Source organism: Pelodiscus sinensis, chromosome 17, assembly GCF_052426305.1.
Source record: "Pelodiscus sinensis isolate ZL-2025 chromosome 17, ASM5242630v1, whole genome shotgun sequence".
Lineage (NCBI taxonomy): Eukaryota > Metazoa > Chordata > Testudines > Trionychidae > Pelodiscus > Pelodiscus sinensis.
In genome coordinates, this window is record NC_143068.1 from 35,857,147 (window position 1) to 35,878,733 (window position 21,587).

At 56.9% G+C, this 21,587-nt stretch overlaps 3 protein-coding genes across 6 annotated transcripts; 2 read left to right on the forward strand and 1 right to left on the reverse strand.

The window, feature by feature from the left end:
* Window positions 1-452: 452 nt before the first annotated feature.
* ACOT8 (acyl-CoA thioesterase 8) lies at window positions 453-4,824 on the reverse strand. The gene is made up of 6 exons (XM_075917072.2): window positions 4,649-4,824; window positions 3,245-3,381; window positions 2,087-2,312; window positions 1,667-1,824; window positions 867-1,058; window positions 453-786 (listed from the first exon to the last, which is right to left on the reverse strand). The coding sequence occupies exons 1-6, from the start codon at window positions 4,822-4,824 to the stop codon at window positions 668-670; spliced, it is 1,008 nt and encodes a 335-aa protein (XP_075773187.2). The 3' UTR covers window positions 453-667.
* ZSWIM3 (zinc finger SWIM-type containing 3) lies at window positions 4,816-10,917 on the forward strand. Of its 3 annotated transcripts, none has more exons than XM_075917065.2 (3): window positions 4,816-4,953; window positions 5,774-5,985; window positions 8,101-10,917. In XM_075917065.2, the coding sequence occupies exons 2-3, from the start codon at window positions 5,831-5,833 to the stop codon at window positions 10,106-10,108; spliced, it is 2,163 nt and encodes a 720-aa protein (XP_075773180.2). In that variant the 5' UTR covers window positions 4,816-4,953; window positions 5,774-5,830; the 3' UTR covers window positions 10,109-10,917. The 3 variants fall into 3 exon arrangements, with proteins under 3 accessions (XP_075773180.2, XP_075773178.2, XP_075773179.2); XM_075917063.2 differs by lacking the exon at window positions 4,816-4,953 and adding an exon at window positions 5,087-5,242; XM_075917064.2 differs by lacking the exon at window positions 4,816-4,953 and adding an exon at window positions 5,120-5,238.
* A 3,043-nt stretch (window positions 10,918-13,960) lies between these two features.
* ZSWIM1 (zinc finger SWIM-type containing 1) lies at window positions 13,961-19,557 on the forward strand. Of its 2 annotated transcripts, none has more exons than XM_075917068.2 (2): window positions 13,961-14,209; window positions 15,009-19,557. In XM_075917068.2, exon 2 carries the CDS (start codon window positions 15,076-15,078, stop codon window positions 16,945-16,947), a length of 1,872 nt encoding a protein of 623 aa, XP_075773183.2. In that variant the 5' UTR covers window positions 13,961-14,209; window positions 15,009-15,075; the 3' UTR covers window positions 16,948-19,557. The 2 variants fall into 2 exon arrangements, with proteins under 2 accessions (XP_075773183.2, XP_075773184.2); XM_075917069.2 differs by having other exon boundaries at window positions 14,125-14,209; window positions 15,234-19,557.
* Window positions 19,558-21,587: the final 2,030 nt, after the last annotated feature.

The following is a 21,587-nucleotide window of genomic DNA, read 5'->3' on the forward strand; positions in this document are numbered from 1 at the left end:
ACTAAGGGACTAGCTGGCTCCTGGGAGCCTGTAACAAGACTTGGTAGGAAGAGGGGCAGAGACCCCCGGAGCGTGTTCTGATTGCCCCTCCCACGCCCCAGCCTTTCAGGAACTACCCCCCTGGCCAGGGCTGCCCCGCGCCTTGGCCCACAGCCAGTGCCTCTCCTCCCGGCCAGGCCTGGCTGCTGTAGCAGTGGCCAGGGCTCCGTGGGAGCCTCTCGCAGCCAGCCCTTGGCTGCACAGCCCAGGGGAACAAGCCGCAGGCCAGCCGCTGGGACATGGGGCAGAAGTGAGAAAGGGAAGCGGCGCCGGCTCTGCTCAGCTCTGTTCAGGCACAGCCAGGCTCCCTGCAGCCCCGGGCCTTGGCCTCGCCCCCAGCAGGCTCCTTTCGTGTAGCTCACGGCCCCTGGGTGCTGGTGTAGCAGGGCCCGGGGCAGTGCAGAGGGACGGTGTCAGTGAGCCATGGTGGCTTTATTGGGAGGGGGGAGCCAGGACACTCTGTAACACAGTCAATAAAGCTCATTCCTGCAGCCCGTGTGTCTGCGTGGTCCCTCCAGTGCAGCCCCAAGCTGGCTTGAGGCTTCTCTGCTTCTGCCCGTCTCTGCCTGGGTCCCCAGCACTGCCAGCTGCCCGGCCTGCTCCCCCAGAGTGGCGATGACTTGTCCAGCTACAGCTTGCTCTCAGCTGGGCTCTGCTTCACCCGGATGACTCCCTCCTGTGCACAGGTGACAGCCAGGACTCCATCCCTGCGCCACAGCCGCCCGTGCACCAGCCCTCGGCACCCGCCTGCCCAGGACAGAGAGAGAGTGAGATCCGTTACTCTGAAGCACGGCTGCCCCCACACCCGCCGCAGAGCGAGGACTTACCGGCCCAGGGGCTCTCGCACTCGTACAGCATCCAGTGGTCAGCTCGGAAGGGGGCGTGGAACCACATGGAGTGGTCGAGGGACACCATGAACTTGACGGGGTGCTGGTGGTGCGGGAGCAGGGCCGTGCCCAGGAAGGCGTAGTCTGAGATGTAGGCTGCCACGCAGCAGTGCAGCTTCATGTCACACTCCCCTGCCGGGCAACCGGAACACGGGCTCAGCCGCAAGCCAAGCTCTGGGGTGCACGCACGTCCTCATGGGGGACCCGGGGGCAGAGCTGCTGAGGGTTCAGCTCCCCCAAGGAGGCTGTGGGCCAGGCCCCCGCCAACGCTGCCCTCTAGCTTGGCCACACAGCTGAGAGCATGGGAATGAGCCAACAGCTGCAGAAGGGCAGTCCCTTGGCCTGCCCTGGGTGGGGCAGGCAGTGGCACTGAGCCCAGGGGCATCACAGGCCGGGGAGCGAGTCTGTCTGTACCACTGCCCCACAACCTGTCGAGGCAACGGGCCTCTCTGCGAAGGTCTGTTCCTTCGTCTTGGTTGTGGGGCCAGCGGGCCTCAGGCCTCCCCCGAGGGGCCCGCTCTGGCCACCCCACGGTAGGGGCAGTTACAACCTGCATTAGCCCTTAGGATGAAGGCCAGTGTGGCTGCTCCACGTTCCAGAAGGGGACGCTGGCGAGTTACGAACTTGGCCCCAGGAGTTCTTGGAGCCATTCCCTGCTCAGCCACTAGGCAGCGCTGTCTTGCTGGGAGCCTGGCGTAGGCATGAGGACTGCCCGGTGCATGCTGAGAGCTGTTACTTACCAATGTAGCCTCGTGCCCGCACCCAGAACAGCTGCTTGGGCTCCCGAGGCTGCTGGCAGAATATCTCCGGGGGGTTCACAGGCTTGATCTCCACAGGTACCTCCTGGGCCAGAATCTTGTTGAGCCCCAGCCTGTATTTCTCCACCAAGTTGGGATCCCTTCAGAAAACACGCACAAGGGCAGCCGTGCTGGGGTCCCCGCGAGGCTGCCGGGGCGATGGCGGAGCTCCCAGTACAGCCCTGCAGGCCAGGCTGCCTTGGGGGGAATCTCCACGCCAGCTGCAGCAGTGTCGGCTCGCAGCCCCAGAGCAAAGGGGAGCTGCCTGTGGCCAGAGAATCACACCTGCTGGACTTCTCCCTGAGGTGGGTTTCCTCTCCCCAGCCCTCCCCAGCACGGGGGCAGAACTTCCCACGTACTCACTGCAGGTATTTCTGAATTAGCTCTTCCTGAGTCAGCAGCTCCTCGGGGGGTGGCACAGCGGGCATGGCGAACTGGTGCTGCACCGGGCTCTCCTGGCTCTGCTGGAAGGAGGCCTGGCAGATGAAGATTGGCTTTCCATGCTGAACGGCCTTGACGGAGCGAACAGAGAAGCTCTTGCCCGTGCGGGTGCGCTCCACCTGGTACAGGACCGGCACCGTGGGGTCCCCTGGAACAGGGAACGGCCGTGTGATGGGAAGCAGCATCTAGCTCCCCCAGGGCAGCGCCAAGCACCTCAGAACAATGGCTGCTGTTTGAAGGGGGCTGCACTTACAGATGGGGCCCTCTGCCTGGCCCCCATCATCTGCATTAAGATGGGGACTCCAATCCAGAGCTGCCTCCTCAGGTGAGTCTCCTACCCAAGGCTCCCATGAGGAACCCTTGCTGCTGCTTCTACGGCGGCAGCTCTGGCTGCTTCGGGCTCACAGTCCCTGGAGGGGACGGGCTCTGCTGGGCTGGTGACTAGCGCACCGAGCATTGCACTAATCCCCATCAGCTCTGAGCTCAGTCACTTCACCCTCCCTCCGGCTGCATACAAGGAGGCAGGGGAGTGATTTGCAATGTGATATCCCAAACTCACCACCAGGAGGTGCTGTTCACCCACCCAGCAACGGGCCCCAGAGCCATACAGCACTACCCCAGCTTACTCCACGTGTACCAGCAAGGGAAACTCCCTCACTTCACCACAGCAGCAGCTGAGCACTGCACCTTGATGGGAACCGCAGGGGCCTCCCCCAGCTCCTACTGCTACCTTCAATATCCCCCCCACCATGCTCCACAGACTCCAGGGGCAGTGTTGGCTGAAGCGTCCTAGGCAGGCTAACCAGCTGACCCTCTATTATCTCAGTTCTGGCTTGTCCTTGGAGTAGCTGAGCACCTTCCAGTCCTACACTAACTGAGGCGACTACTCTGCCATGTGGTGGGAGTTCTCTCGTCCTCGGCTGCCGCGGGGCCAAGTCTCATTGCTGGAGCTACCTACTCCATTGCACACGGGGCTGTGGGTGCTAGGATACTGAAGCCACAGACGTGCACCTTGCACTTGGACTAGCACCAACTCCCTCCAAGCAGAAGGGGGCTTGGCTAGCCTGCTGTCGGGTTTACCTGCTCGCACAAAGTAACAGTGCAAGGAGTGGACATGGACATCCTCACTCACAGCCTTCGCAGCCGCCACCAGAGCCTGGCCCACTATCTGCCCTCCAAACAGCCTCCGTGTGATGGGGACCCAGTAGTGCCTCCCCCTGCAGGAAGAGGAATGAGGGGCAGAGTCAGAATCCTAGAACTGGAAGGGTCCTTGAGGTCATCAAGTCCAGTCCCGCCCTCAGGGCAGGACCCAGCCTGTCCCGGCCAGGTGTCTATCCAACCTGCTCTTACATCTCTCCAGTGATGGGGATTCCACAACCTCCCTGGGGAACTTATCCCAGTGTTTGACCATCCTGACAGGCAGGAAGTTTTCCCTAATGTCCAATTAAACCTCCCTGGCTGCAGTTTAAGCCCCTTGCTTCTTGTTCTGTCCCCAGAGCCCAAAGAGAACGATTTGTCTCCTTCCTCTGTGTGACACCCTTGTAGATCCCTGAAAACGGCTCTCCTGTCCCCTCTCTTCTCCTTTCCAAACTAAACAAGCCCAGGTCCTTCAGTCTTCCTTCGGGGGAGGGGGGTGCAGAGCGGACCCGGGGGGGGGGGGGGGGGGGGCGGTCCCGGGGGGCGGGGGGAGGGAGAGGGGGCGGACCCGGGGGGGAGGGAGCCGGGGGGGGGGCGGGGCGGACCCGGGGGGGCGGGGGGCAGACGGGGGTGGGGAGGTAGCCGGGGGGGGGCGGGGCGGTCCCGGGGGGAGTGGGGGAGGCGGGGCGGGGCGGCCCCGGGGGGCGGGGGGGGAGGGAGAGAGGGCGGAGCCTGGGGGCGGCGGGGCGGTCCCGGGGGGCGGGGCGGTCCGAGAGGGGGCGGAGCCGGGGGGCGGGGCGGTCCCGGGGGGCGGGGGGAGGGAGGGGGGGGAGAAAGGGGCGGAGCCGGGGGGGCGGGGCGGTCCCGGGGGGCGGGGGGAGGAAGGGAGCCGGGGAGGCGGGGCGGGGCGGTCCCGGGGGGCGGGGGGGAGGGAGGGAGCCGGGGAGGCGGGGCGGGGCGGAGCCGGGGGGGGGCGGGGGAGGGAGGGAGCCGGGGAGGCGGGGCGGGGCGGTCCCGGGGGGCGGGGGGGAGGGAGAGGGGGCGGAGCCGGGGGGCGGGGCGGCCCCGGGGGCGGGGGGGAGGGAGGGGGAGCCGGGGAGGAGGGGAGAGGGGGCGGAGCCGGGGGGCGGGGGGGAGGGAGGGAGCCGGGGAGGAGGGAGAGGGGGCGGAGCCGGGGGGCGGGGCGGTCCCGGGGGGCGGGGGGGAGGGAGAGGGGGCGGAGCCGGGGGGCGGGGCGGTCCCGGGGGGCGGGGGGGGGGAGGGAGAGGGGGCGGAGCCGGGGGGCGGGGCGGTCCCGAGGGGCGGGGCGGGAGGGAGAGGGGGCGGAGCCCGGGGGCGGGGCGGCACCTGAACAGGTCCAGGTCCAGGGGCTCCAGGCTGAGGACGCTGGTGACCAGGACGCTGCGCAGGTCGCCAGGGGGCGCCAGCTGCCCCCCCTCGGGCAGGGCCCCGCCCCCGGGAGACTCGGCTCCAGCCCCCGCCGCTGGGACGCGGAAGCCGCCGGCGCTCGTGGGGGCCGCCATCTTCTTCGTCACGTGACGCGCGGTCTCTCCGGCAATGGCCTCTCTGCAGACCGGAAGCGGCCCGCGAGGCCGGCGCGATGGCCATTGCGGTGATTGGCTGCGGGGCCTGCCCGTCATCCCACACATCCGGTATCTTCTCGAAGAAGCGGGAAGTACCGGCCTAAGACGGGAGGGGGGCGGGACCTGCGACCTTATTCGAGCGTTTGCTTGTCCGTCACGAGTCACGCGTCGCCCTGGGGGCGCGTTGATTGGTGAGGCTGCTGTCAGTCCAGCAGTATGGCCGCTGATTGGCCAAATCGTTGAGGGGGGCGGGGGCTGCGGCTGGGTTAAGATGAGCTGAGCTGGCTCTCGCCGTCTCCATCTTACCCGGCCGTGGAGGAGGCGGCCCGAGGCGGCTGTGGGCGGGGCTAGCAGGCCGGTGAGAGGGGGGGTGGGGACCGGGCCGGGCCCTGCCCTGAGGCGGGAGGGGGCCCTGGTGCGAGGCGGGAGGGGCCCAGGCCTAGGCCCTGGTGCGAGGCGGGAGGGGCCCCGGGCCCTGGTGCGAGGCGGGAGGGGCCCAGGCCTAGGCCCTGGTGCGAGGCGGGAGGGGCCCAGGCCTAGGCCCTGGTGCGAGGCGGGAGGGGCCCCGGGCCCTGGTGCGAGGTGGGAGGGGCCCAGGCCTGGGCCCTGGTGCGAGGCGGGAGGGGCCCAGGCCTGGGCCCTGGTGCGAGGCGGGAGGGGCCCAGGCCTGGGCCCTGGTGCGAGGCGGGAGGGGCCCAGGCCTGGGCCCTGGTGCGAGGCGGGAGGGGCCCAGGCCTGGGCCCTGGTGCGAGGCGGGAGGGGCCCAGGCCTGGGCCCTGGTGCGAGGCGGGAGGGGCCCCGGGCCCTGGTGCTGCCCTGGGAGAAGCCGGGCGCGAGGCGGGAGAGCAGCAGGCCTCGGCTCAACGTCCTGTTCCTGCTCTGACCTCAGGAGGCGGCTGCCCAGGGCCCAGGCGCGGCCGTTGACCACGTGCCGACGACAGCAGCCATGGAAGTTGGCTCGTGCTTTAGAAACTACTACGACTTCAAAGAATGCTTCAACACGTACAAGAAGGAGAACAAGTGCCACTACGGCTTAAAGAACTGCGTCTCGGTCCGCTTTTACAACCGCAAACATGGAACCAGCATCCGTGAGGACATCACGTAAGGCGCCCGGCACCCCACAGGTGGGAGGGAAGGGGAAGTATTGCAAAGGTGGTTTTGGGCAGTTCTGAAAATACTTTCCTGTTTCCAAGGTCCTGACCCACTTGTGGACATTAAAGATCCTCTGGCCTTCTACTAGGTATTGGATAGTCACCTTAGAACCCGGCCAAGTTGCAGGTTGGAATCAGTCTTTAGTGTTGCCAAACTAAATAGCTTCTGCCGTCTACATTGGAAATAGGATTCTTTTTCACTTCTTGTCTGAAATTGCCATGCAGTGTTGCCATGCACAGTTAAATAGCTGCCTTGGTCCATTGCACAGCTGGGTGTGCATCACTGGGGAAGAAGTAGGTCCCCTGGAAAGTGCTTTAGGATAATAACAGTGCCCAACTCTTCTCTGGCTTTCAATGAGCAGGGCTCAACAATTAGTGTAATCTACTTGGCCGTGGCGAGCAGCTTACAAAATGGCAGCACAGTATGCGCAGTGCAGTCTGCACGTGTGCAGCATGCCGAACCGTGCGGCTGGTGAGCGGGGCTCGCCGCCACTTGGCAAGCCCTGTGCATGAGTAAATCTCAACATGCTTTACAAAGGTCAGTATTGCGATCCCTGTTTTATAGAATGGGAAACAGGCACAAAGCAAGGAGAGGTCATGCCTAGGGTCACCTAGCAGGCTCATGACAGAGCCAGGAACAGAACCCAAGTCTCTATCCAGCAGGCTGTGCCACGTCCCACTTAAAAATCATGGGCCAGATTTTCAAGTCAGATGAGCATGTCTGTGTGCACCTGACATGGATGCAAATACCCACTATGCAGGCACTCGTTAGGTATGTGCCACACTTCCCTGTTAAAAGCTCTCCTTCCATTCACCTTTTCACGTCTTTTTCCCTAGTACCCATGTCCTCCCATAATATCATCTCTCACTTTCCCTTTCACTCCTCTGGTAGGATGCCCTTATTTTGCACTTTGGTGGTTCATAGCTTTTCCCTGCAACCTGAACTGATTGTTTATTAGTTTAATGGCATTCTTATTTCTTGCAATTTTCTCTTTCCAATGAACTGACCTAATTAGCAGGCCAGCCATAGGGGGGTGCAGGACATGGGACAGATCAACCTGGCTAGGCTGCCCTTAGCATTTTTTATACATGTGAAATCTGGTGTGGGAAGGGGACAAAGGAGAATCACAGGGTGGCACCTGTACTGGGATGAGGAGGTCCCTGGATCTGGGGGTCCCAGAAAGGAAGGGTTGGAGCGGAAGGGCAGTGGATGGGGTCAGCCTGGCACTGGTTGTTCTGGAGGTGCTAGGACACCGGCAGCAAGTGCTGCAATGCTGGAAACCAGTGGGGGAGGCTAGAGTCACTGCTGCAGAGACTGAACCTGACCTCCACACAACACATGCACACTGACGCGCAGGGCCTGGAACGGTCGCCCCTTTGTGCAGTACCCAAGGGATCGCTCTGTTAGTTAGTGTCTATTTGCTTCCCCAGTCCCCGTCACACTGATGGATTTTCAGTATTGCCTTCCGTTGTCCTTTACTTACTTGAGCAGCCTTATTGACGTAATGGACCCAGTTCTGTTTCTGTGCAAGTCAGTGCAGTTAGTCCTGGGAGAAAAGGCTGCAGGATCAGATTTATCTTCCTTAATTCCTCCAGCCTTGCATTCTTGAAACATAGATTCCTGGTGCCTAACAGGAAATGTTTCCTTACTAAGTTGAGCTAATGTAGCTTCTCCTCTGCTGCTCTTGATGCAGAAGGCAGCTGCAGGAGTGATTTGGGTCTCAAAGCAATGTAATAAGAGCAAACAAAACTTCCTGAGGTCACAGTGACTGAGGGTGTCCAGACCAATTGCTCAGGCTTTGTCAGGTGGAGCTTTCAGGCCAATCTGAGACCATGACCACGCACTGTAGGTATCACTTTATCCTTTTCTCTCTTGATCTACGTGTAGAACACTTGCCATCGTCCGCTAAATCTTTTCCTTCTAACATCTCCTATCATGGCTTATGTGGCCATGCAGTTCTTGGCTACCTGGTAGTGGCGTGTCAGAGAGGGGGATGTCTGTGCATTGGTACTATTTGGTCAGGCTGCATCCTGTTCCATTATTAACTGTCTTTCCACTTCCCAGGTTCATCCAGGTGAAGTTTGGCTGTGTCCGGACACGGGAATACAGTAAGAAGAGAAAACAACAGCCCAGCTTGTGTCCGGCCTTTTTTATCCTGCAGTATAACGAGGAAATAGATCGGTTGGTGATTACTGACCTGAACAGCAATCACATCCATGTAGACCCAGGAGGAGCTTCCCTGGCCCGTACTAGCTCTTCTCAAGTGACAAGAGCCACAACCAAAACTGCAGGTTGCTTGGCAGACGGCAGCCCCAGAACAAAACTGCGCAGACAACAGTCGAGAGAGACCGAAGCCACCGTGACGCTGAGTGAGGAGTGCACGATGGCTGACGTGACTCTGAATGGGGCCTCTGCGCCGCTCACCAAGGCTGCTGTGCTCCCCGAGCCAGTGAAGGAAAGTGCCTCAACTTCAGCGTTAGTCAGAATTGCAGAGGTCATGAAAAACTTCCTGAGGGTGGACATGGGCTCGCTGGCTTCTATCAGCGTGGGCAGCAACCAGGACCTCGACAGACTGAACTTCCAGACCAGCAAGATGAGGAGCCTGTTTGTCAAGTTCCCAGAGAGCCTTTTGCTGCACAGGGTGCAGAGCGAGCGAGGGCATGTGCTTTACGCTTTCCTGGTGGAGAGTAAGGAGCGAGTAGGGAAGATGGTGCATTTTGCTGTCCTGAAGGAGGACACTGGTGAGAATGTAAGCAAAATGCTGACTGTCTTCAGAGAGTTCAATCCCGAGTGGCAGAAGGTCAAGGTAGTCTTTGTGGACATGTCTTTCCGTCACAAAGCCACCATGCAGGAGCTCTTCCCCACAACCCAGGTGCTTCTCTCTGTCTACCACACTGTCCGATTCCTTGAGAAGAAGGTCAAGGAAACAGAGGCCTCAGTTTCCTTCAAACACAAGCTGAAGCTGGCTTTGAAGGAGGTGGTTTTTTCTACCTCCACTGCAAATCTAGACGTCTTGTCTCAGCTGGTAAAGCGCTTGGACAAGGAGCTGTATGACTATCTTCAGACCAACTGGTTCTCTTGTGAGATGCTGTGGTACATGCACGCAAAGAAGGGCCTTCATTCCTGCAGCACCTATGTAGACAGTCTGGATCTCATCACTCATAAAATATCCAGTCTCTTCAACAAGCAGTTATCCCTGGAGACCAGCATTGTTCACTTTGTTGAATATGCAGACTGCTTCAATACCAAAGGTCTGGAAAACCTGAACCAGGGCATCTCAGTTGTTGAGGAGGAGAATCGGAGCAAACGCATGGAAAAATCTAAGGTGCGTACTCGCGCCTCCTTGAAACGCACCCCTGATGCTGCCTCACCACCCCAAAACAAATGTTCTGAGCCCCCCAGCCAAATTGCCAAACAGAATCCTGCAAAGACCCCAGGCACCATGCTGGCAGCGATCCGAGAAAGTTGCACAGACCTGAGCTACCAGCTGTGTCTGAATGAATGGGAGGTGGTACAGCGGTCAACTCAGCTCATTAATGTCATGAAAGATAATATTGTGGTGCAGTTGCTAGAAGACACACACCAAGTCAGCAAAGACTGCAAGAGCTGCAGCTGTTACTTTCACTGCCGGTACCAGCTCCCCTGCAGGCACATCCTCTCTGTTCTGCATGCCAACAAGAAAGCTGTGGAAGAAGCTATGGTATGCAAGCGTTGGCAGAAGAAGTACCAGCATCTTTCAGTCTTGGGAGAAAATCTCCTAGAGGATATTAGGCCCTCAGTAGGTAACCTGCCAGCAGCTGCAGAAGAAAGATACGACAAAATCCAGTCCCTCAGCAAGGAGCTTGCTAATCTCCTGATGCAGTGTGATGGGGAAGAGTTAGAAGAGCGCAGCTCCACGCTCAAAATGATTGTGGATATTTGGGCAAAATCCTCAGAGCCAGTGGAGGACTCTGGGAAATGTGCCACTTTCAGAAATGTGGGGGACTTGCCATTTCTGTGGGTAAAGCAGGAGGAAATGGAAATGGAGGGTGCTGAGAGATCACTGGCAGGTACCAACATGGTCCAGATTTGAAATGTCAGCCATTCTGAACTCAGACTGGGAGATTCAAGTGAGCTGTTGGTTTAACCCTCTCCTAGCTTCTTATGGTTCTCTCCCCATTCCCAGTCCCAGGAGACTCAGGGTTAACTGTTAACTTCCAAGACTGTTGAAGAGCTCAGTAATAAACTTGAGACTTTCCTGTGTGATCTTGTGTCTTCTCGGACTAGCCATGTTGTGGGGATTTTTGTTTTCTTATTTGCAAGATAGGATAGATGGGTAGAATATGGCAATTCCCACTTGCCAAGAACACGCGAGGTGCCTGTGTGAGAACCTCAGGGCTGCTGAAGTCAGGCCAGTAATGCTCTGTTGGATGGTCTTCTTAGCCCTACCACAAAGGCCTGAAAACAAAGCTGAATCTAGTTCAGGGGGCCTTGCACTTAGCCCCTGGTTTTAGGGATAAAATGAACGAGATTCCTGGCTCATTCTTCAGTTTCTGGAAATTGGTTTTTTGGTTTCAAAATTTGGAGTGAATGTGTTCTCATTGCTCGCTGTGGTAAGATTTAAAAAAAAAAAGTACTTGGCTTCATACAGGCAGAGAGATCTAAGTCCAGCTGCCTGCCTCCCTTCACCCTCTGCTGTGCACTATTTCAGGGCTGTGCCCTGCTCTCTAAGTAGCAGCTGGAAGAAAGTGCAATAATGGTTTGTATGTTGCTGTTTGTGCTGAGGCCACTGCTAGCAGTGGTCATGTCGCTGCTGTGTATTTAGACCAAATTAATTGTTAAAATACAGTTCTGACTGTTGTTTTGCCATTAAATTTGTTTTCCAGTTTGGCTTAGGCCGTAGCCTGTCATTCCTGCTTGGCTCTTTTACTCTTAATCCCATAGTGGTCTCTAACTAAAAGTATGTAACACATTGCTGGGGCAGCTATAATTTCCAGTCTTCGAACTTCAGCCTATAAACTCGAAATATGTGCCCAGTGCTGTAAAGGCTCCACAGGATGAATTGCATTTAATGTGGCAGTCTCTTGGTGCCTTGCGTGCAGTGTGCTGGAGCCATGATGGGTGTGAGTCTCCCTGGCTGCTAATGAAGTGGCTTAGAGCTCGGGGAAGAAGGGTTGTTTTCCACCATAAGTGTTAATGCAATATATCTGTAGACAAATAACTGACTTGAGTATTTCGGTTACTGGAATGGAAGCAATGTCCATCCCAGGAAAAAAAAAAACCCAGGCCATTTACCTTCACTTGATCAGGGTGAATGAACCCTGCTTTCCTTTGCGTGCTGCCAGGGGCCTCTTTTCAACTGGGAAACTTTGACTTGTGCCATGGGCCAATGCCACGAGCAGCAAGACTGAATCCCCAGTGTGGACTGTTGTCTGCACTAAACTGCTAAGTCACTCACATTCCAGACCCTGTGTTAGCCCATGGTGGCTTTAAGGGGACCATCCCCCATTGTACACACAATGAAGGTTTTGCACTTGGTTGACTTTTTTCAGGAAGGCAAAGTCTTTCCCCTCATTTGCTTTCAACTGACAAGAGACCTAGTTGTATCTTTCGGTCACAGGAGGCCTAGGAGTAATCTGTAGTATCTCTATCCTAAAAGCTTGTGCTTCAGGTTAGCTGGTCCAAGAAGGAAATTCTTTACTCTCTACCCTATAATATATTCTGAGTTTCTTTCCCCCTTCCTCTTAAATATCACACTGGGATATGGGACAGAGTGGGCCAATGCTGAGGTGGTACAGAATAATTTTCCCCCAAGTGCTTGGATCGTGCTCAGGGTCTGATTTCCCTATTCCAGATCAGGAAGGAATTTTTTCTCTAGTTAAATTGGCAAGAAACTTGAAGGTGGCCAATTGTCACCTTTTGCTGCACTGGGGAGAGGGGGTTGCTTACTGAGTTCATCTGCCTATATCACTAAATCACTTCTCTGCTCTTGCAAGGGCCTGAGCCAGTGGTGGGCCTTGCTCTCTTCAGTTTTCTGTGTGGGGAAAGTCTTCCCTTATAGAATCATAGAATACTAAGACTGGAAGAGACCTCGAGAGGTCAGCGAGTCTAGTCCCCTGCCCTCATGGTAGGACCAAATACTGTCTAGACCATCCCTGCTAGACATTTATCTAACCTGCTCTTAAATATCCCCAGAGATGGGGATTCCACAACCTCCTGGGCAATTTATTCCAGTGTTTGACTACTCTGACAGTTAGGAACTTTTTCCTAATGTCCAACCTAAACCTCCCTTGCTGCAGTTTAAGCCCATTGCTTCTTGTTCTATCCCCAGAGGCCAAGATGAACAAGTTTTCTCCCTCCTCATGACACTCTTAGATATCTGAAAACTGCTATCATGTTCCCCCCTCAATCTTCTCTTTTCTAAACTAAACAAACCTAATTCCTTCAGCCTTCCCTCATAGGACATGTTCTGTAGACCTTTCATCATTCTCGTTGCTCTTCTCTAGACCCTCTCCAATTTCTCCACATCTTTCATGAAATGCAGTGCCCAGAACTGAACACAATACTCCAATTGATGTCTAACCAGTGCAGAGTAGAGCAAAAGAATGACTTCTCATGTCTTGCTCACAACACTCCTGTTAACGCAGCCCAGAATCATGTTTGCTTTCTTTGCAACGGCATCACACTGCTGACTCATATTCAACTTGTGGTCCACTCTAACCCCTAGATCCCTTTCTGCCATATTCCTTCCCAGACAGTCGCTTCCCATTCTGTATGTGTGAAACTGATTGTTCCTTCCTCCTTATCCTATGTCTACACGCACAGCTTCTTGTGCCAGAAATATGCAAATGAGGCTGTGTGGCATATCGCTGACCCTCATTTGCATAGCTAATTGTGATGGCGCGTTGGGGGTCCCCCATCTCCTGCACCCCAAAATGGCACAGACAGACTCCACCAGCCAGTGGAATTGAGGATGGTTTATTGCTCCTCCAGGATACAGCACAGATGTAATCTGGTTACAGGAACTGGGGCTAAGAGGCCTCAGTGCCCCCCCTTGAGATGGGGGAGTCCCAGCCCCTCTCCCCAGCTCCTTCTCCCCTGCTTTCCAGACAGGAACTAACTCTACCTCTCCCAGCCCTGCCCCCAGCCAGGGCAGCCTTCCACCTCCTTTTGTTTCTCCCCATGGGGGGTAGGCTGGTTCAACTGGTATGGTACTTTTGCATAATAAGGTTTTCCCTGATGGGTCTTGCTCCAGACAGCAGAGGTCACCACAGCCCAGCAAGTACCCCCACTACGTCACACTAATGAGCCATCATTTTTGCAGAAGAGGCTCTTGCTGCAGAAGGAGCTGTCTACACTGCCCCTTCTTGCACAACAAAAACCCTCTTGCATGATGCCATTACGCCAATTAATTTTCAGGATGGACAGCATTGCACAAGAGGTCAAGCGAGACCGCTGCACAGGCTCAGAGCCGAGGCAGCCCCTGTGCCCCATCCTGTTCCCTGACAGGACAACAGGGTGGGTAGGCAGGGTGAGGGAAGCTCTTGCTCCATGGCACAAGTTCCCATAGGGAAGCCCCAGCACCCAGACAGCATTTGCCTCTGGAGGAGTTCCAGTTCCCCCACTCCCCTCAGGGGTGGGCAGATCTCACCCAGGCTGCAGGCCTAGGGCGATGACAGATTCTCTGGCCTGGGGAGGGGAAGGGCAGAACAGGGTGGGTCTGTGGACAGGCGGGGGCAGGGCTGGCGGGGATCTCCCCTTGCTCTTAGCCCGCCCAAGCTGGGGGAGTGGCCTGGGCACTGAGCCAGCTTCGCTCTCCCCTGGGAAGGGGAGAGGAGGGTGTGTCACATGACCTGGCCCAGCAGTGCCGTCACGTGACAGCCCTGCGCTGTGTGGGCCGCTTAAGGTGGAACGCTATTGGGCCGGGCGCCAGGGAAGCGTGCTGAGAGTCTCTCGGCCGCTCCTATTGGAAGACGGGTAACCATGGAGCCCAGACTCCGGCTCACGGCTTGCTGTACTCTTATTGGCTAGTCGTCCCTCCTGTCTGTACCCTCATAGGTGGATTCGCCAGAGGGATGTCGGGGTCTCTTCTGATTGGCTGGGGTTGCGGACCCGCCGCTTGATGATTGGTGGGTTGGCTTGTCAGTCATGCCCCAAGCGAGGAGAGGAGTGAAGATGGCGGCGCCGCGCTGAGGTGAGAGAGGCGGGGCGGGCCCGGGGAGCGGGACACGCCGAAGCTTTCTGGCTCTGTGCGGAGACCCCGGCAGGGCCGTCGCAGTGCATGCCGGGACAGGGCGCCTCCTCCCCCCCCCCGCCGTCGCAGTGCATGCCGGGACAGGGCGCCTCCTCCCCCCCCCCGCCGTCGCAGTGCATGCCGGGACAGGGCGCCTCCTCCCCCCCCGCCGTCGCAGGGCATGCCGGGACAGGGCGCGCCCCCCCCCCCGCCGTCGCAGTGCATGCCGGGACAGGGCGCCCCCCCCCCCGTCGTCGCAGTGCATGCCGGGACAGGGCGCCTTCCCCCCCCCCCCCGCCGTCGCAGTGCATGCCGGGACAGGGCGTCTCCCCCCCCCCCCCCCCCGTCGCAGTGCATGCCGGGACACGGTGCTGCCTCTGACCACCCCCCCTTCCCGGCCGCCGCAGTGCATGCAGGGAGCGGTGGCTGCACACCTGTCACTCAGCTAGTCAACCTGTGGAACTCCTTGCCTGAGGAGGCTGTGAAGGCAGGACTAGAACAGGGTTGAGAACTAGATACATTCATGGAGGTTAAGTCGATCAATGGCTCTTAGCCAGGCTGGGTAGGAACGGTGTCCCCAGCTCTGTGTGTCAGAGAGTGGAGCTGGATGGCAGGAGAGAGATCGCTTGATCATTCCCTGTTCGGTTCACTCCTCTGGGGCACCTGGCATGGGCCACTGTCATCAGACAGGACGCTGGGCTGGATGGACCTTTGGCCTGACCCCGTCTGGCTGTTCTTATGTTCTCCCCTTCTCCCACAGGCCTGAGCCACGTGGCGCAGCAGCCTGAGGTGAATCCTCCCCAGGGTCGCTGCCCCCATAAAGAGCCATGGCCCTGGACACCGTGAAGGAGCTGCTGAGCTTTGACTGCGGCTCGCTTGTGGCCTACCAGTTAGATAAAAACTCTCAGCTGGATTCCATCAGCTTCCAGACCGTTCTCATGAGAAACATATTTGTGCATTTTCCTGATGTTGTCTTCATCCACAGAACCCACAGCCCCAGTGGCAAAGCTCTGTATGTGTTCATGGTGGATGGCCCTTTCCTGAAGCTGCCAGGGGAGATGACAAAGGTCATTCATTTTGCTGTCCCAGCCAAAGAAACTGCAGAAAGCCTGGCTCACATGTATAGGACCTTCAAGGCCTTCAACCCTGAGTGGAGGAAAATTAAGACCTTTCTGGTAGATCCACACTTTAGATTGTTGCAAACTCTTTCTGAAGCATTCCCATCTGCAGAGGTGCAGCTTTCTGTTTTCCACGTGTGCAAGCACCTGCAGCAGAAGATTCATCAGATGTCTTTGGAATGCATCTCCGAGAGACTGATCTTAAATGCTTTGAGGAACACTATGTGTGCAGCCACTGAAAGCAACCTGAGAATGATGCACACCATTCTGAGTGACTTTGTGAAGCCTGATTTGCTTCCCCAGCTTCATACTCACTGGCTTCTTAATGACAAGATATGGGCTATGCATAGATGGAGGAATTGGATGGAATGCAATCAGTATTTTAAAGACTTGGAGATCATCACACGGGGCTTAAGCCAAGTCTTCTGCACTGGACTGTCTCTGGAAACCTGCATCACTTCTCTGGCAAAACACTACCAGAACTGTGTTTCAAAGAGGCCCCCTGATGCTGTGCTGTTCTCTGTTAACCCTCTGAGTAGTACCACGTCTACTGAGACAGTCTTTCAGAGCGTACCAGCTGAGCACTCACCAACAACCTCTCACAACCCCCAAATAGCTCTTCAGAACCACCCAGCTCAGAGTTCTCCACCAGTTTCTCCCAGTCTCACAGCAGCTAATCAGAAATGGCCAGGTCAGAAGTCCATTCCAAATCCTCTGGTTTTAATTCCGCATCCCCTGCCTGCTCCGCAGAGCCCCCTGCTTCTTCAGAACCAATCGTCAGCCCCTCAGGTCTTCCCTTTTCAGAACCAGTCAGCTCAGCATTCTCCTTCAGTTTCTCTGAATCTCACAGCAGCTCATCAAATATGGCCAGGTCAGAATTCCCTTTCAAATTCCATGGTGGTTCTTCAGAACCCTTTGCCCACACCTCAGAACCCCCTGCTTCTTCAGAACCAGCTAGCAAATCCTCCGAGCCCCTTAGATCATTTACCCCATGAAATTAAAGTAGAGATCATCACTGAAGACTCAAAAAGTGGCCAAGATGTGGAATGTAACCAAGAGACTGAAGACCGCATCAGGCAGTCACTGAGAGACATTTGCACAGAGCCTGCAGCCAGACTGTGCTTGAACGAGTTTGCAGTGGCACAGAAGTCTGTGCAGCTAATGGGCACCAATGAAGACATAGTCAATATACAGATCCTCGAAGACACCCACAAAGTGCAGCAAAGGGGATTGAAAAGCTGCACTTGCCACTTCCGCCAGGCTTTCCAGCTGCCCTGCAGGCACATCCTGGCTGTGTTGAACTCTGATAAGAAGGTTTTAGAGCCAGAGATGCTCAGCAAGCAATGGCAAAAGGAACCTAACGTCTCTCAAGCAGAGCAAAATGGTACCGATGGCCTCTTGGAGGTTCTGAAAAGCTCCTGGAATGAGTCTCTAGATAAATCCTTAGCAGTGTCCTTTCTTACAGCGGAGATTAGCCGGCTTCTTACTCACTGCAGCAGTGAGGAGTTTGAGCGGAGGTACAGCACGCTCCGAGAATTGGCCGACAGCTGGATCGGTCCTTATGTTCAGGTGAAGCTGTAGCTCAGAACTGGAGAGTTCCATGCCCCTGCTCTCAGCCTGTGACTCTCCCGCTTTCTGTGGCTCGGGGAGAAGTGAGGTGTCTGTTTAAATGCAGTTACTCCCGTGGTATGTCTTCCATTCTTTTCTCCTTAAAGTGATATGAATGTGAGCCTTAAATCGGCATCCTGGTGGTTTCCCCTTTGGCTTAAGATCCCGAACGTGTTCAGCCAATAGACTTCCCCTTGCCCGTAAGCGTGCGTACGAATTCTGTCTCTGGGCCAGCCCACGGGAAACACTCCTAGGAGTGGATTGGGGAAGGAAGTTAATAGCCTGGGACTAAGGTGCCTGAGCCATGGCTCATATATTCAGACCTTCATGGGATCCCTTTGCTCTCTGTTGCTGCAAGGCTCATGTGGTTGGTTCCAGGTAGGGATGTAAAATAGGGATGCCAGTGACTAGTCGAATCAGTGCTCGACTAGTCACTTCTCCCCTCCCCTTGCTGCCTCTAGGAGAGGCAGCAAGGGGGGAGCAGGAGCGGGTGCAGGGGGGAGCCAGCTCCGCCCAGCACCGTCTCTGTGGGAGGGCAGGGGAGGCAGAGGCACAGCATCTGGGACTGGAAGCCGGGCTCCTACATTGACACTGCAGAGCCGCAGCAGGGGAAATCAGGTGTTTCTCTCTTCCCTCCCTTCCCCCCCATCAACTACTTGAGTAGCTGATTCTCCATATTTTAACATGCTTAATGTAAAATCCTGTGTAAATTGTTACCCGGTTAAGCGATAGGTTTAACCCATTAACCACCCGCCAGAGGCAGGAGGGGCACTGGACAGCCCCCTGCCTGTGGCGCAGTGGGCCTGGCCTGGCTGCTCCAGCAGGGCTTGCTGTGCCGCAGGTGGGGGACTGTTCTGGCTGGGCCAGGTTACCCTATGAAGCAGGCCACTAAGGCAACACTTACCAGTTAACCCTCAATCCCAAGTGCTGGGATGCGTGAGTGTATCTGAGCCAGCCTGTGCTTCCCTGTTCTGTCCTAGTGACATGGGCCTTCCCTCAGCTGGCAGAGCAGGATTTGCTCACGTGAAGTCAGGCCTTGGTGTGATACCACATCTTTTCTCACTTCATTGCTTCCGGTTGTTTAACTGAGCCTGCTTGTTAAGAAGCTGCCAGGCCCCACAGGTAGCAACCCACGCTACTAGGGAGCTGCTGCTGGCACCCTCTGCTAAGAGCACTGAAGTGGTTTGGCTGGTTATGGCAGCTGCCCGTAATCCCACAGAAACCTGCCCTCTGTCCCCTACCAGCTCGTGTCACTGGCCTGGGAGGGGAACTAATTACTGCTCCCGTAAATCTGACAGAGCTGCTGGAAAACAAACAGTGATGGGAGACAAAAGGGGCGTGGAAAGGAGAGAGCAAACCTGCCTGGAAGAGCAGCTGCACGACCTGGGCCTATTGGGATGGGCTGGTGCATAGTCCCTCTCTGTGCAAAGAGAGCCTGGGGCCAGGCGGCTGTAGATAGAATTTCCTGTGCCAGCCAGAGGGAGTGGCGAGGGACAGAAAGTGCTATTTAGGTCAGTAATTTGTCCCACCCTAGCTTAGCCTGGTTTATCCATGTCACATCAAATTGTAAAACAAAGAGGCAGTCGCGTAGCACTGTAAAGACTAACAAGATGGTTTATTAGGTGATGAGCTTTCGTGGGGCAGATCCACTTCCTCAGATCTGTCCCACGAAAGCTCATCACCTACTAAACCATCTTGTTAGTCTTTAAAGTGCTACACGACTGCTTTCTTTGTTTTGCCAAGATCAGACGAACACGGCTACTCTCTGTTACTCTACATCAATTGTGTGTGCTTTGTTTGGGTGCTTTTGTTTGGCTCAATAGCTCATTCACCATTTAACATCAGAATCAACACTCCAGTCAGAAGAGCAGAACTCCTGTATGGTCAGGTATTTCCTTTTGAGCTAGCGGCCTGTCCTATAAACTCCTTGTATGTAAATCTAGCGTCAAATGTTCTTTGTTTGGAATCGCACATTTCTCCTTGGCTTTACTTCTCAAAGTGCTACGGAAGGGGGCTGGAAGCCTCTGTCTGGTCTCTTCCTCTGTCCGTCTGTCTTCCACAGCCGTGTGTCCCCTCTCCTTTTTGGACTTCTCTCCCCTTGAGCACTGGGCTCTGGATTCTCTGTCATGAAGTTCTGTGCAGCTCTGATTAGATCCTCCTCTCTAATCCCTGGCACAGGCACTGTGGGGATGCCCGCGATCATCATGGCAAGCGTGAGGATGCAGATGTCGGGGGGAGGGCTCTGCACTGACTGCCCCCCTCTGTTCTTACTGAGACTGACGGGCATGAGAAAAGTACCTGCAGGAGGAAATCCACAGGTGGCTCGTGGGAAGTCGCCCCCTGGGCTGCCCAGCTCCCCAAAGTGCTGCCCACTCCTGTGTTGGGTTGGAGGGTATCCTTTCACAGAGGCACTCGGACACATGCCAGGGGGGCCGCATGGCTCGTCTCTGCCTCGTTCAGCTGGATAATCCCATCCCGAGATCTCACAGTGCTGATGCTGGGGAAACTTTCTAGAATATCTTCCACAGTAGTGTCCACTGTGAGACTCCCACCTGGCATCCCTGTACCGCAGTCTGCTGCTGAGAGGGAACCTTGCACACTGCTGGGCACCACTACAAGGCTGCTTTAGTGCCTTCTCCTGATACAGCAGGGACGCCTCTAGGTGTGAAGGGGCTGCGCTCTTCTGCACTGTCCTTCTGAGCACGCCTGGCACCAAGACCGCAGCAGCAGGAGGCGTCTCCCCAGAGTGATAGACACTCAGTAGATTGCTCTGTACCAGTTGGAGTGGTCGGCTGGCATCTGTGGGGGGAAGGGAACAGAGAACGTGTAGGACCAGACTGAGTATCTGCTGGGGCCGAGGCAGGGTTCTGGCTAAGCAGCTGTTCATTCACTGACACCTGGGGCTGTGCTTTCCTGGGGACTCGTGCTCCCTACGGAGCATGTTGGTGTTCATGGTGCACCCCAGCGCTGGGTACTGCGCTCTGAGGCCTGCGGGTTCCGAAATGGCTGCCTGACGTGCAGGAAGTCGCATAGTGGTGAACTGATGCACGATTCGCATCGTTTGTCCCAGGATTTCCACTGCATCCAAAGCCTGTGGCTGTCCGGTACAGGCACCTTTCCACAGGCAGCACTGGAAATAAGTCACCACTATTTTTGAGTCAACATCTTTCCTAAGAGAATTGGCATCAGAGGAACGAGGCCAGAGCTGTAATTTTCATTCCTGTTGCAGGGCTCAGGAGGCACTGTCCTGCGTCCCACTCCGCCCTATGGGCTGGAAGCCACGTGCCTTCATGACCGTGAGGTGCACTGGCACCTGCATCCCGGCCGTACCTCTCCTGTTCGGAGCAAGGCCCCGTTTTCAGTGAGAGCCCTGCCTCGGCATTGGTGGGCTTGGCGGGCAGGCTGCAAAGAACTGGTCCACATGGGCGGCTGGCTGTTTCCAGGGAAAGGAAGGCGTGTGGCTTGAGGCTCTCGGCCTCCCCCGTAGGGTGGAGAGCGTTAGTTACCGTTTGGCCAGTGCTCTGTTCATTCTGGGGCTGCCAGGCAGGGAACTGAACAAGGAAGGCCCTGCAGACCTGGTAGGGCCGCGTTTCTCAAACTGGGTCCCGAGCCCCTGGAGGGTCGCAGTATCACAAGTGTGAGAACCCCTGTGACGCTGACCCCCCCAGAGGTAGATGATCTGTAAAAATGGACCAGCTCAACTGCAGCTAGGGCTGGGGAGGGTGGTGGAGTCACCCCCATGCAGATTGGGACGGAGGGGTAGAGCTGAGTCATGGGGAGGCTCCAACAGGATAATATGGGGTTTGGGTTTGCAGGGCAGCTAGGCGTGAGCTGGGAGAACCAGGCCGGGCCACAGCAGGGAGTGGTGAGAGCAGGACGATACACTCATGTCCTGTTTACATGCCACCGCAGGGTGGCTCTGGATTTGGGTCTCTGGAGGAAGTGGGGCTTGTGACGGAGGAGCCCTTAACTCTGCGTCTCCTACTTGATGGGTAAATCTGCTGGGCAGCAGCTCCCTGGCGCCTGCCAACCACGTTTTGGTTTCTGTGCGCGTGCTCCCATGGCGGCAGGAAAGGCCGTTACCTTGCGGGGGAGGCACAAGCCCCGACGAAGCGTTTCCCTTCACGAAACAGGACATTGCCAATGGCGGAATCAGGCTGGTGCCTCTTCCCCCGTAATATCCCAGCCTTGCCCTCCCCATTCTAGAACCAGCATCACAGGGCCTGGCCTGACCTCACACTGGTCGCTGGGCCCCTGCCTGCTGGTGCCCAGTTCTCAGCCCGTCCCTCTCCACGGAGGTGCCGTGTGCCACGAGGCAGGGAATTCGCCCACCCACGTGGGCACAGACTGGGGGGGTCCAGCTGCCCAGCTCCCACTGTTTCACTTCCAGTGGCTCGGAGGCCCCTGCCTGCTGGTGCCCCAGTTCTCAGCCCGTCCCTCTCCACGGAGGTGCCGTGTGCCACGAGGCAGGGAATTCGCCCACCCACGTGGGCACAGACTGGGGGGGTCCAGCTGCCCAGCTCCCCCTGTTTCACTTCCAGTGGCTCGGAGGCCCCTGCCTGCTGGTGCCCCAGTTCTCAGCCCGTCCCTCTCCACGGAGGTGCCGTGTGCCA